The sequence below is a fragment of the Hemitrygon akajei genome, chromosome 7 (genome assembly GCF_048418815.1).
Source record: "Hemitrygon akajei chromosome 7, sHemAka1.3, whole genome shotgun sequence".
NCBI classification, from domain to species: Eukaryota; Metazoa; Chordata; class Chondrichthyes; order Myliobatiformes; family Dasyatidae; genus Hemitrygon; species Hemitrygon akajei.
Window position 1 is genome coordinate 66,156,581 of NC_133130.1, and position 15,763 is coordinate 66,172,343.

Sequence of the window (15,763 nt, forward strand, 5' to 3'; positions counted from 1 at the left end):
GAGATCATGGCTCAGTCCCAATTCTCTACATTTTTTACTAACTTCTCTGTTGACCCTCTAGTGCAGGAGTTCCCAACCTTTTTTATGCCATGGTCCCTACCATTAACCGAGGAGTCCGTGGATCCCAGGTTGGGAACCCTTGCTCTAGTGGAAATGTGTCTGTTTGAACTCAGACTCTTCTTTGAAAGTGTTATGTTTCAACTAATTAGTAAGAGAAACAGAGAAAATAGTCAATCGTTTGAGAGATTGTGTATGTTTTATCCACTATCATTTCCAGTAACTAGAACAAACCAGTAATATTGTGATCTGTAATTCCCCAAATGTCCAGCCATAAAATATATCTTTTTCTCTTTTCCTACACTACTGTGCAAAAGTCTTTGGCATGCTAGATTTTTATATTGTTTCAGATGGTATAGCCTCCACAGAGCCCTGACCTCAACATCATCAAGCTGTCTAGGATTATATGGAGACACAGAAACATGCAAGACAGCTAATGTCTGCAGAAGAACCGTAGCAAGTACTCCAAGAAGCCTGGAACAACCTACCAGCCGATTTTCTTTTAAAACTGCATGATAGTGCACTTGAGAGGTGCAAAGGGTGTAAAGGCAAAGGATGGTCACACCAAATATTGATTTGATTTAGTTTTTTTTTTACTATATACTGCTCTTTATGGTATTTTTGATACTTGGAAGTTTTTTACTTCATTATTTTTGAAAGCATCTTGGCTTTACAGATTTATTTTACAAGTGCTTAAAACCTTTGCACAGTACTACGTATTTTTTGAATACACTGTAGTCAAAAACAAGAGATCTGAATCCTTACTATGTTAGTACTATGTTTCCAATCATTACCACAATATCATGATCGCCTTATATTGTGAAGTTCAGGAAGGGAAAGTAGAGGGAAAACACACCAGTCCTCGCTGGCTCTCCACTCAGCCTTGGACAACAGTAATACCTATGTCAGGCTACTGTTTATTGACCACAGCTAAACATTCAATGCTATCATACCCTCAGTTCTAATCAACAAGCTCCAACACCTGGGCCTCTACCTCCCTCCAGAACTGGATCTCAACAGGAGACCGCAGGACCACTGTTAGCCCTCACTGACATGTGCTTAGACCACTGCTCTACTTTCTCTGCACCCATAATTGTGTGGCTAGGCACAACTCAAACGCCATCTATAAATTTGCTGACAACACAACTACTGTTGGCAGAATTTCAGACAGTGATGAGGAAGTGTACAGGAGTGAGATAGATGAGCTGGTTGAGTGGTGTTGCAGCAACAACCTTGCATTCAATGTAAGAATGTGAACTTCAGGAAGGGGAAATCGAGGGAACACACCAGCACTTACCAAACGACCAAAAGTGGAAAGGGTGTCAACATCTCTGAGGATCTATCCTGGGCCCAACATATTGATGTAATTACAAGGAAGTCATGGCAGTGGCTATACTTCATTAGGAGTTTGAGGAGAATTGGTATGTCACCAAAAACACTTCCCCTTTGCCATCAGATTACTGGATGGACAATGAAACCATCAACACTACCTCAGTATTTTTTTCTTTTATTTCCCTTTTTTGCATTAGTTATTTGGTTTATTTTTTAATATATATTTCTTATTGTAATTCATAGTTTTTTAAATCATGTATTGTAGTGTACTGCTGCCAAAAAACAAATTTCATGACATTTGGCAGTGATATTAAACTTGATTCTGATTATATGCCACATCCTATTGTCACCAGATATATCTTCCTTCTGCAAGCGACCTGTACCAGCTGTCATTTACTCTGCTAGGTGTCACCCCTTTGCTTTTTCTTTGAACCTTCCATAGCAGTGGGGTAACCATAATAACCATATTCCCCATCCTGCTTGTTTTACAGCAACTTCAGCAATTTCTAAAGTTCAGACACCCAGAAATTACACAAACGTGTCAGAAAAAAATTAGGATCCCTAGGCATCCTTCACACGTCCAATTTTACCTTCATCTCAAGTTCAAATTAGTTATACTATTTATTTCTTTATAAACTTAGTATTATTTCTGTAAACTTGTTCTCATTCTCACCAAATTCTAATTTAGAAATCTAAACTCTGCAATTTATTAAGTTTTGTCAACCTTAGTGCCTAATCGTCCAGAAGAAAAGAAGATTAGCAATCCAATAAAACATGACGAAAAAACAAAGATGCCCGAATAAATACTTCTAGTGCAGTTGTGATGTGTCTGAGAGGCTTCCTGTTACAGTGTAAAGAAATAGTTTGAATCAAATTGATTGTGATTTTGACACAAGGTTAGGCAAATGAATGACTAATTCCATATATATTTGGAAATTAAGACCTCATCATCAAAAGTATAACTCATTATCTGACATGCAAAACCTACTTATAATAAATATTACTTATACAGGATGGTCTAATGGACATACTATTTCAAATTGAAAGCACAATATACCTTTGTTAAATAAATATATCCTTATGTTTAGTAACTTCAGATTAGATGTTGAGTGATCATTGGATAAAATGAATAAACTTTGTAAATTGTAAATTGCAGTATATTCTTTTATCTAGTCTGGTGTGGCTCATTTTTATTTACAATAAGAGTATTTACAACAACATTGTTTAAACAGTACACTCATTTTAGTGGAAACTTTCTTACAGTCTCAAAATTATTAATGTACTTTATGTCTCAATTAAAATATGAGGAACTGCATAGTTTGAATAGATTGAAATTGAAATTGAGAGAATAGGACCAATCAAGTGTGACAGTGAAAAAGTGTGTATGGAACTGGAGGAAGTAGCGGAGATATTTAATGAATACTTTGCTTCAGTACTCACTACGGAAAAGGACTTTGGCGATTGTTGGGGTGACTTACAGTGGACTGAAAAGCTTGAGCATATGGACAGTAAGAAAGAGGATGTGCTGGAGCATTTGGAAAGCATCAAGTTAGATAAGTCACCGGGACCAGACCAGATATGCCCCAGACTACTGTGGCAGGCAAGGGAGGAGATTGCTGAGTCTCTGGAAATGATCTTCACATTATCGATGGGGATGGAAGAGGTTCCAGAGGATTAGAGGGTTGCAGATGTTGTTCCCTTATTCAAGAAAGGGAGTAGAGATAGCCCAGTAAATTATAGACTAGTGAGTCTTACTTCAGTGTTGGTAGGTTGATGGAGAAGATCCTGAGAAGCAGGATTTACGAACATTTGGGAGAGGCATAATTTGATTAGGAATAGTCAGCATGGCTTTGTCAAAGGCAAGTCGTGCATTACGAGTCTGATTGAATTTTTTGAGGATATGACTAAACATATTGATAAAGGTAGAGCAGTAGATGTATATATGGACTTCAGCATTTAGTAAGGTACCCCATGCAAGGCTTATTCAAGTAAGGAAGTGTGGGATCCAAGGGGACATTGCTTTGTGGATCCAGAATTGGGTTGCCCACAGAAAGAAAAGAGTGGTTGTAGACAGGTCATATTCTGCATGGAGGTCGGTGACCAGTGGTGTGGTTCAGGGATCTGTTCTTGGACCCCTTATCTTCGTGATTTTTATAAATGAGCTGGATGAGGAAGTGGGGGGATGGGTCAGTAAATTTGCTTATGACAGAAAGGTTGGAGGTGTTGTGGATAGTGTGGAGGGCTGTCAGAGGTTACAGCAGGACATTGATAGGATGCAAAACTGGGCTGAGAAGTGGCAGATAGAGTTCAACCCAGATAAGTGAGAGGTGGTTCATTTTGGTAGGTCAAATCTGATGGCAGAATATAGTATTAATGGTAAAGACTCTTGGCAGTGTGGAGGATCAGAGGGATCTTGGGGTCCGAGTCCATAGGACACTCAAAGCTGCTGTGCAAGTTGACTGTGTGGTTAAGGCAGCATATGGTGTATTGGCCTTCATCAATAGAGGGATTGAGTTCAAGAGTCGAGAAGTAATGTTACAGCTACATAGGATCCTGGTCAGACCCCACTTGGAGTTCTCTGCTCAGTTCCGGTCAACTCACTATAGGAAGGATGTGGAAACTATAGAAAGGGTACAGAGGAGATCTACAAAGATGTTGCCTGGATTGGGGAGTGTGCCTTATAAGAACAAGTTGAGTGACCTTGGAGCAACGGAGGATGAGAGGTGACCTGATAGAGGTGTATAAGATGATGAGAGGCATTGATTGTGTTGATAGATGCTTTTTCCCAGGGCTGAAATGGCTAACACAAGAGGGCAGTTTTAAGGTGCTTGGAAGTAGGTACAGAGGGGATGTCAGGGGCAAGTTTTTTTATGCTGAGAGTGGTAAGTGTGTGAAATGGGCTGCTGGTGACAGTGGTGGAGGTGGATACAATAGGGCCTTTTAAGAGACTCCTGGATAGGTACATGGGGCTTAGAAGAATAGAGGACTATGGGTGACCCTAGGTAATTTCTAAAGTACATGTTTGGCACAGCATTGTGGGCCATAGGGCCTGTATTGTGCTGTAGGTTTTCTATGTTTCTATTCAAACACCCAATCAGACATCCAAATTTACTTAATTTATCAATCAGAAATTCAATGAGTCTCAGGATTTCCAGATAGCCAAGTTGTCTACTCTGGATGCATATGAAATAGTTCACAATGAACAACATTACAACATATACAGATGATTCCAATTCCAGACTTTGTTGAATCTCAGGCCATCAAATATTAACGTATATATTAATACATATTCAGTAAAATATACAATTATTTGCAAAATAAAATACGAAGTCACAGATCATAGAAAAGTACAGAACAGGAACAGATCCCTCAGCCCATTTAGTCTGTGCTGAACCAATTAAACTGCCAATTCCCATCAACTTGTACCTTGACCATAGCCCTCCGTACCCCTATTAACCATGAACCTATCCAAACTTCTCTTAAATGTTGGATTTGAGTTCCCATGCACCACTTGTGCTGGCAGCTTGTTCCACACTCATGACCCTCTGACTTATAAAGTTTCCCCTTAAACTTAACACCTCTCACCCTTAACACATGACCTCTACTTGTGTCCCACCCAACCTCAGTGGAAACAGCTGTTTGCATTTACCCTACCTGTACCCCTCATAATTTTGTATAGCTCTATCAAATCTCCCCTCAATCCAAGTAATAAAGTCTCAAGCTATCCTCATAACTCAGGTCCTCCAGTCCCAGCAACATCCTTGTAAATTTTCTTTGTGCTCTTTCAACCTTATTTACGGTACATTTTTCCTGTAGGCAGATGACCAAAACTGCACACAAGTTAGTCCTCATCAATTTCAACATAACATCCCACCTCCTGTATTCAATACATTGATTTATGAAGACCAATGTGCCAAAAGCTTTCCTTACTACCCTATCTACTTGTGACTCTATTTTCAATAAATTATGGACCCAAATTCTCAGATTCCTTTGTTCTACAGCACTCCTCAGTGCCATATCTTTCATTGTGTAAGACCTACCCTGGTTGGTCCTACTGAAGTGCAACACATTGCACTTGTCTGCATTAAATTCCATCTGCCATCTTCCCGTGCTGGTCCAGATCCCACTGCAAGCTTCTTCACCGTCCATGACAACCCCAATCTTGGTGTCATCTGCAAATTTGCTTTTCTGAATCATCGATATAGATGACACAAAACAATGAACCCAGCACCAATCTGTGTGGCACACCACTAGTCACAGGCCTCCAGTTAGAGAGGCAGCCATCTACTATCACTCTCTGGCTTCTCCCACAAAGCTACTGTCTAATCCAATTTACTATCTCATCTTGAATGCCAAGTGACTGAACCTTCTTGACCACCTTCCTATGTCAAAAGCTTTGCTAAAATCCATGTAAACAACATCCACTGTCTTGCCTTCATTAGCTTTCCTGATAATTTCTGCAAAAAGCTCTATTAAGATTGGTTAGACACAACCTACCACACACAAACCCATGCTGACTATCCTTGATCAACCCATGTATATCCAAATACTCACAAATCCGGTCCCTTAGAATACCTTCCAAAAACTTTCCCACTACTGATGTCAGGGTCACCTGCCTATAATTTCCTGGTTTATTTTTTGAGCATTTCTTAAACAGTGGAACAACATTAGCTATCCTCTAATCCTCTGGTACCTCACCTGTCAGTAAGGATGATTTAAATATCTCTGCTCGGGCCCTGGAAATTTCTGCACTTGCCTCACAGAGTCAGAGGGAACACCTTGTCAGGCCTTTGGGATCTGTCCATACTAATTTGCATCAAGACAGCAAATACCTCCTCCTCTGTAATCTGTATTGGGTCCATGACCTCACTGCTTCTTTGTCTCACTTCTATAGATTCCGTGTCTGCCTCCTAAGTAAATACAGATGCAAAAACACATTTAAAATCTCCCATCTGTTTTGGCTCCACACATGGATTGGCTTTCTGATCTTCCAGTGGACCAATTTTGCCCCTTGCAATCGTTTTGCTCTTAACATATCTGTAGAACTCCGTAGGATTCTCCTTCACCTTGTCTGCCAGAGCAATCTCATGCCTTCTTACAGCCCTCCTGATTCCTTTCTTAAGTGTACTCTTACATTTCTTATACACCATAAGTACCTCATTTGTTCCTACCTGCCTATCCCTGTTATGTACCTCATTTTTTGTTCTTAACCAGGGCCTCAATATCTCTTGAAAACAAAGGTTCCCTAAACCTGTTATCGTTACCTTTTCTTCTGAAAGGCACATACAAAGTTTGCACTCTCAAAATTTCACTTTTGAAGGCCACCCACATACCAAGTAGACCTTTGCCGAAAAATAGCCTGTCCCAATCCACACTTGCCAAACCCTTCCTGATTCCGCTAAAATAGGCCTTTCTCCAATTTAGAATCCCAACCTGTAGAGCAGACCTATCTTTTTGCATATTTACTTTGAAACTAATGGCATTATGATCACTACATGCAAAGTATTCCCCTACACAATCTTCTGTCACCTGTGCAGTATCATTCACTAACAGCAGATCAAGTATTGCACACTCTCTCATTGGAACTTATATGTAGTGATTAATGAAAGCTTCCTGAACACATTAAGCAAACTCTATCCCATCTAGTCCTTTTACAGGTTGGGAGTCCCAGTCAATATGTGAGAAGTTAAAATGAAGAAAATCTAGAATGATAACTTAAGAAAATGTGTTTTGATTCCCTGAGTGGTTTATAGTATTTCAGAGAAAACATACATATTGGTAAAGCAGAAAAATAGATCAAATCTGTTCCATATTTATGACCGTTGCAGCAGCATTTCTAAACATCACTTGCTGTAGATTCTGAGAGGCAAGATCCACATTGCTGTTGGTACAGTCGCTTTGGCTTAAAGAAGACAACGATGAGTGCTAAATGTAATTTCCTCAAAAGTTTAGGTCATCATGATGTGCAGTCATTCAGACTTTTATGAATTCTCTAAAATATCCCTATAAGCTTGCAATCCTTATAAGGAGAGTTAGCATCAGGTATTCCATTTTTCATAAACAAATCCCCAAATACCTGTAATTAACAACGCGGGCATTCATGAGATATCCTCCTACTGTGACTATAATCTGCTTCACCGACTCACTGCAGTTGTCACAGTTGCTTTATCCCAGAGTGAAGTAAAGTTGGCCCTCCTTATCCGTGGGGTATTGGTTCCGGGACCCCCCCAGATACCAAAAAATACGCGGATGCTCAAGTCCCTTATTTAACCTGAATCAGTACGGTGGTCTTTAGGACCCAGCGGAACCCCGGACTTTATTTAACCTGTCTCAGTGTGGTGGACTTTAGGACCTGGCACAGCTCTGAATCCGCAATGTTTCTGTTCACGAAAATAATCACGATCACGATTGAAAATAAGGTGGAAGTAATAAAGCGATCAGAAAGAGGTGAAACGCCATCGGTCATTGGAAAAGCATTAGGCTATAGTCGGTCAACGATCAGAACAATTTTAATGGAGCATGTGAAAGGCCCTGCCCCAATGAAAGCTACAATTATTACTAAGCAACACAGTGGTTCAATTATTGAAATACGTAACACGAGTGAATCTGCAGATGCTGGAAATAAATAAAAAACACATAATGCTGGCAGAACTCAGCAGGCCAGACAGCATCTATGGGAGGAGGTAATAACAACATTTCGGGCCGAAACCCTTCATCAGGAGTGAAGTAACATGGGATGGTCGAGGGGGGATAAGAAGTGGGGGGAGGGATAAAGTAGAGAGCTGGGAAGTGATAGGCTGGAGGGAAATGGGCTAGGGGGAAGGTGGAGAATTATGGGAAATAAAAGAGGAAGAAAGGTAAGGCTGGGGGGAGAGATTATAGTGAGGGGGGAAAAAGAAAGAGAAAGAGAACCAGACTAAAATAATAGATAGGGATGGGGGTAAGGGTGGTAAGCCTCCTTCCTGCCGGCATGACTCCCGCCTAGGTAGCCTCCTTCCTGCCAGCATGAACTTGTCTGTCCATGGCCTCCTCTACCGTCAAGATGAGGCCACACGCAGGTCGATGGAGCAATACCTTATCTCCCGCCTAGGTAGCCTCCTTCCTGCTGGCATGAACATCCAACTCACTGACCTCCGTTGATACCCCTGCCCCCCACCCTTACCCCCATCCCTATCTATTATTTTAGTCTGGTTCTCTTTCTCTCTTTTTTCCCCCCTCACTATAATCTCTCCCCCCAGCCCTACCTTTCTTCCTCTTTTATTTCCCATAATTTTCCACCTTCCCCCTAGCCTATTTTCCTCCAGCCTATCACTTCCCAGCTCTCTACTTTATCCCTCTCCCCACTTCTTATCCCCCCTCGACCATCCCATGTTACTTCACTCTTGATGAAGGGTTTCGGCCCGAAATGTTGTTATTACCTCCTCCCATAGATGCTGTCTGGCCTGCTGAGTTCTGCTAGCATTTTGTTTTTTTTATTGAATTACATATGTTTCTTAAGTGTTTTATATGCATAGAAAGATAAAATATATACTAAGAAATACATTTTACTAACTGACGCTAAATAATGTCGGATGTACCTGTTCCAACTTCAAATCTGACTTAAGGATTGACTCAGGAACAGAACTCATTCATAACCCAGGGACTGCCTGTACTTTTAAATAATCTCTAGATTACTTATAATACCTAATACAATGTAAATGCTATGTAAATAGTTGTTATACTGTACTGTTTAGGGAATAATGGCAAGAAAAAATAGTCTGTACATGCTCAAACAATGAATGGTGGAGAAAGATCTTCCGGGTTTTCCTGAACCGCGGTTGGTTGAATCCGCAGATAAGGAGGGCCAACTGTACAAGGTAAATTGTAATACAAGATGGCCAAGGTATTTGGATATATTTCCTCAAAACTACCTTGGACATTTTTTAAAGGCCTATCTAGAGAATCCAATAATTCCATAAGAGAATAACTGTTGCAATGTTTTCTAAATGGAAGCTGTGCTGCTATGGTCTGTAAGTAAATGAGAAAGGCCAGTCAATAGCTTGAGGCCACCAGAATTGTCGTTCAGTACAGTTTCCTCATGATTACGTTGTGGTCCATTACTTAGTTATTTCTTGATACATCAGTACGTTCTAGTATAGTACCACAACTGCTGCTACATGCTAGGTCTCTGTTAAAAAAAATAAGGCACATAGTTAATACAGAAAAGAAAGTTATTCATTTATACTAACATTTATGCATTATTTATTGTTTCTACAAAAATGCAGTTTCACTGCTCTAACAGCAAACATTCCATATGAAAGCCCACCAATGATGGTTCTGTAAAGAGGTGGGGTGACTTGCTCTCATGTGATATGACTTGGTATTACCATATAGAAACATGAAGGTTTGGATTCCCATATTCATCATGGAATAACGATTGACTTGAGGAGCCTCTGAAAAGGTTGAGGTTCAAAGCCAAAGACTGACATGAGAGGAAAGCAAGATTTTCCTTGGGCATGAAGACAAGATGGGGCTGTATCTGATCATGGCTTTTTACATCTTCTTACATCATTTAGAAACCAAGGAAGATGAGGATTTTAATGAGGTGAATCCTGAAGGAGCTAATCTTAAATATACGGACATACATATAAGACTGGGTAATTTTTCAAACTGGAATCCAGATTTGTCCATTTAAATACCTTTTAAATTAGGATTCTTTCTTCTTTTTCATGTGTGAAAAAGATTTACACATCCCCCTTCTCCCCACCCCCCATGGCTACTAGGTCCAGTTACAGAAATGATTAATTTAGTTCTTTTTGATAATGATTCAAATAAAATCTATTTTAACTGATTCTTGACATACATTTTGACAAAAATGAATCATCTTTGTTTTAATGAGTGTCAGTAGATTATTTTTTATTACATTAAACCAAACTATTGTTTTCAGTTCTTGTTTCATGGTCAGAAATGCCAGTAAAGCCAAATACCATATGGAATTCTACAAATGTACAACTTAAAAGTTTAAATGTCCCTTAACTAAATTATTTTTACTGTTATATTTTCAAATGAGTTTCAAATAAAGTCTTTCTGGATTTGTAACTAGACTGTGATCAGTTCAAAACTAGATTAAAAAGCAACGCTCTCAGGAATTAGCCATACACAACAGGTAGGTTGTCATAAGTGTAAAAACTTCCTTTATATCTGTGTTATTCTTTTAGCTATTCCCTGCTGAACAAATTAATCTAGTGGTTTATGTTTTGAAGGTATTACTTTAAATTCTCCAGGACAAGAGATGAGAAAAAGTTTGGAGAAACAGAATCTGCCAGAATGTAAATAGGATGTGTATTTGCCGACTGAAGTTGGATCAAGTGACATCATTAATGCCAGTTAAATAATAGAGTGACAAGATTCTGCATTCTATCCCTGGGTTCAGAATATGCACTCAGATAATAGGCTCATTCTCTTCAAGATTTCTTTTAATTACTCTTGTCATATGCAACCATGCTCATTTAAATACAATATAAAAAACGTAATCTGTTTTATTAATAAATAACTGAAATGATTCTGCTCACCCTTTTTATTGTTTGCTCACAATACTTGGCAAAACAGTTCACATTCCACTAAAGTGCATAATTAATCTAGATTTCTATACATATGCTGTGGAGAATTTGTTGTAGTACCCTCAGAGCTGTATCTGTACCAAAACTGAAATAAGTCTTACCGTTACTGGGATGGATAGACAACAATGCAGCTTCCATTTTGTCTTCCTGATTTTGGAGGTCAAAATTCCCTGAAGTACCAGAAGGAAGCAGGTTTGCTCTAATGCAATGATTCCTTTGATTTATCCTCATGGCACTGATGAACTTAATAATTTTCTCTTCAAGTCATTTCTTGTGGAAGGGTAGTAAGGTAAATACAACCAAGTCTTCTCTATATATTGCTGAAATCTACCTTTCCGTCTAAGGTGAACCAACTGGGTTTGATGACTGGTATCACTGCAAAGCTATATTATTTTATTTTGGGAGAAAGAAAGCACGAGACAGTTTCCCCATACTTGTACTTCATTCATCATATAGGATTTTTTTCATCATTTCTGACCTAAACAGCTGGAAAAAACTGATTAAGAAACACTGTCTTTTAAATTATTGATGAACCTTGACAGATGCTACTTTGCTGAATGTATGGAAAAACAATGTAATTGAGAGGTAATCAAATCTGCAAACAATAGAGATTTTGAAGCAAGATTTAGACAGTTTTGTAAAGGAAATGCCCAAGCTACAAACTGAAGTACAATGATTCCCTTTCAAGCTGCAGCAATATGAATATGATATATTGCAAAAAAAGCACGAAGTTCACATATTTAGCTGGGTGAAAGGAGACAATCATCTTTACCAGTCCTAGTGCTGACATGAAAGGTAGCAAATACAATACGTAATAACTTCCAACAATTATGAAAACAACATTATAGCAATTGAAACTTTTAATACCAATAGAAGAATTAAATTGAGTAGAATTTTCCACAACTAATATTGATTAGATTTTTGGATAACAATGAAGATGGTGGTTGCAAGACTTCCCTTTAAATTTGTTGATATTCACATTCTACTCCACAATAGGACTTCTAGCAGTAAGTTTTAATATTTAAAACTTTTCTGAGGTCATTAAAAGAATCCGTAAGAACCCATACCAAACAATTTTTACTTCTCATTTTTGTTCTGCACTTAATTATATTTATTTATAAAAGGGTTGAATGAACTGGAATATCTAATTGAAAATGCAAATCTAGATAGATACACTGTTTTCACTTCTCTGTGATGGAAACTCCTACCTGCAAGATTTTAACAAATGAGTGGTTGCTGGAAAGATCTCTGCAAGTATACGATAACAAGGCAAGGCTACAGCATTGTAGAAACCAACCTGTGCAAAGGGAAAATGGAATGGTCTTTTATTAAATTATCATACATCACAAGTAGAATATAAGTTATATTCCTCAAGCTTATTCTTTTATTCACTTAGATGATGGTCAATATTTATGTTAATTCAGTCTAGGTGGGACTCATTCTACAAGTTACCTTTTAGAATACTTTTGAAAAATGTATTATTGATCTAAATATTAGAGAAGAATGGCAAACCAAAGTATTTGCAATTGTATTTTGTAAAATTAGGTGGGATTCTGACTTAGGTGGTAGCTTCCTATCACTGACTTCTCAGATGAGTACATTTACCAAATGTCTGAACCTGCGGATCCTCTCCTACTTAGCAGGATTATTTTTGTAGCAACACATTATCAGGAAGGTAAATCTCATCTATATCAATATAGTCTTCTTTTGTAATCCTTAAAATTCCTAATAAAACTTGGTTTTTAAATATTCCATTTATGTTCAACAGTTTTTTACATCATTCCTGAATGCTTCACCCCAATTCTGAGGTTATGACCCTATTATTACTTACCCTTCCATCAAAGGAAATAAATTACTGTTATTCTGCCAATCAATCTTTTTTGATTATCTTAACATCTCAATTAAATATCTCTTTGATCTTCTATATTCACAAGGATTATCTGCGTAGCCTATTCTCATAATTAATTCCTTTAAACTATCCCATTCTATACTGCACCTCCTCCTAGGCCAATACATAATTCCTGAAGTGTGATGCACAGGTCTCAATGCAACACTTGCAATGAGATTCAGAGTTCTCTATAACTGTACTTTCCAACTCTTTGTATTTCAGGGACAGTACAAGTTGGTTTCAAATGTTAGACACTAAATTGGCTAAATTCACAAATAGCATGGGTTAGTATTTCAAATGAAGAAAACTATTGCAACAAATATCTGGGGCTGAGATGAATGGCTATCAAATAGTCACAACCACCTTCTTTATTCTAAACTTCAGAATGTTTTTCCCTTGATGTTTTATGAGTACTTTCTATATTATATACTTGGTTAAATGCTGCCTTAATGTCAACAGTAGTCATTCTTACTTCATCTCTGGACTTTTGACTAAGGCTGTAATGAGAACAGGAACAGGGCATCTTATACTTATGACATGAAGGAGGCCTTTTAGACCATGTTGACCTTCAGAAAGAAGTCCCTATGGACCCATTCTTCCTCTCACTTCTCTGTACCCTGAAACTCATTCTCTCACAGATACATCTATCTAATTAACCCTTTTGATTCTTTCAGCATTAATCCAAACAGAGGGGTAATTTACAGCAGAAACTGACCTAAAGCACACTTTTGAGATGTGGGATGAAACCAGAGTACACAGAAGTAACACACGTAGTCATGGAGAGAATATGTAAACTTGGCAAAGATAACATTCCAGGACAGATTTGAGTTGAGGATCCTGGAGCTGAGAGGCAAAAGCACTAACTGCTGAGACACCATACTGCCCAGTGTTACTGCTGTAATCCAAACTGAATATTGATGAATGGGTTACTGCTGTCTAAGTGTTGCTTGATGGATTCCCTCACTACCTTCCATCATGCTGTTGATAACTGAGTACAGAAGTTGAATCTGATTTTTCTTTATAGATAGTACACACCTTGGCAATTTTCTGTATTGTTGGTTATGTTAAAACTGAATGGAAATGCTTGGTTTGGGGCACGGCTAGTTATAGGCCACAAGCATTCAGTAGTTATCTGATCCAATGGCCTTTGCTGCATACAATACTCTTAGCAATTTCTTTAAAAACATGTAGTGAATGAAATTGTTTGAAGACTTGTTTCTCTGATGGAGGGAGTCTCAGGAAGACACTGAGGCAAATCTTCCACATGGTTCACCCAGCTGAAGACTGTTGTAAATGCTTCATCATGGTCTTGACAATCACAAGTTGGGCTTTGCCATTAATAACAATGCTATTAGACCCTTCTCCTCCTGTTAATTGTTTAATTATCCATCATTGTTTATGTAGGACAAACTTTTTAGATAAGCCGAGTGCAACACTGCTCTTGGCATGCCCATTCACACTGCTTGTTAAAGCAATCTTGTTCCACTGCCTTGATTGCGAAGATAAAATGAATGATTTACTGGGCCAGATAGATGGTATTGGTAGACATTTCTGTTGCTGCTGATGGATACTCCATTTTGATCCGTCTGCATGAAATGACAAAGATCTGAAATTTCTGTGTCTGTGCCATTTGGCACAATGAAAATGCCACACAACAAAGAAGATGGAAACTTCAGACTGGAAACAAGAATATGCTTTTCAAAGATTACACAGTTATCATTTCAATCAACTACATATAAACAGCAGCATCTGCAATATGTAGATCGCTGAGAACAGGTCATCTCTTGGTTGGTATGCTGTTGACCCAAACAGGCAATTGTGTCTTTCTGGATTTGGCCACTTCAGTCAAGAGTGGTGCTACCATATGGAAAATGAGATGGATTTTCCTCCTGCAATCTTGAACAACAGAGAAACCAGTCTTCAATTTGATGGATAGTAAAGTCCTCCATCCAGTTTATTCCGTCCTTTCCTGCTTTCGGTATTTTTTTTTTAGTGTTGTTTAACATGAAGGACATTAGTTATGGGAGAATGATTTTTTGGTAATCAGGAGGTGTTTCCTTGCTTATGTTCACCCAGATGCCTTGACACTTTGTATGGCTCGAATTGAGGATACCCAGGGCCACTTCTCTTATATTTATATTACTGCACCATCACCTTTGGTGGGTCAGCCATGCATTCATAATTATACTTAGCTTCTGAGAGGATCGAATAGATGTTGGGAACTTGTTTCTTCAGACTGATGAATATGGAACTAAGAGATTCTGCTGACAATAGGGATTTGGTTAATAAAGATTAAAATGTGAGAAATTTCTTTTCTTGAAGGGTTGTAAATCTTTGAAGACCTCTACATCAGAAATTGGATAATAACTAAGCATATTCAAAGCTGAGATCATGAGATTTTGTTTACATACCAAAGGGATCACTGTATATGGGTTGGGAAATCGACTTGTGGTAGAAGATTTACGTGATCTTAATGAAAGATCGAGCAAGCTCAAGGTTCACATAACCTATTCCTTCTTCTGTTACAAATGTTCTCAGGTTAAGGTTAATTGATGTTGAGCTCATGGATTTTTTGATCACCAAATTTAGGCCATACAATTTTCTCTTATTTTACAAACTATAGCAAAGATTTCATCTGAAGTAGGATGTAGTTTTAAATATCTTACATTTGTAATGGTCAGAGAATAGTAATAGATATGAATCTCAGATGTTATGCACGAAGAGGAAAGGCAGGTAAGTTCTCTTCACTAGCGAAACTTAAGAATTTGACTGTAACTTGAGGTCTCCTGTACACACAAGCAAGGCACCTTGGAATATCTGTACTACCACAATATTAAGTCATAATCAAGAACATTCAGGTAAACTGCCAGCCAGGCTGGTTAATGAA

The 15,763-nt window shown here is 38.4% G+C and overlaps 1 protein-coding gene across 5 annotated transcripts in view; it reads right to left on the bottom strand.

The window, feature by feature from the left end:
• pde10a (phosphodiesterase 10A) overlaps positions 1–15,763 on the bottom strand; it is a 443,486-nt gene that overhangs the window by 3,283 nt on the left and 424,440 nt on the right. For all 5 annotated transcript variants that reach the window (XM_073051085.1, XM_073051087.1, XM_073051089.1 and 2 more), the window contains one exon: positions 12,197–12,285. In XM_073051085.1, the coding sequence (XP_072907186.1) occupies positions 12,197–12,285 (89 nt within the window). The remainder of the gene's footprint in view (positions 1–12,196; positions 12,286–15,763) is intronic.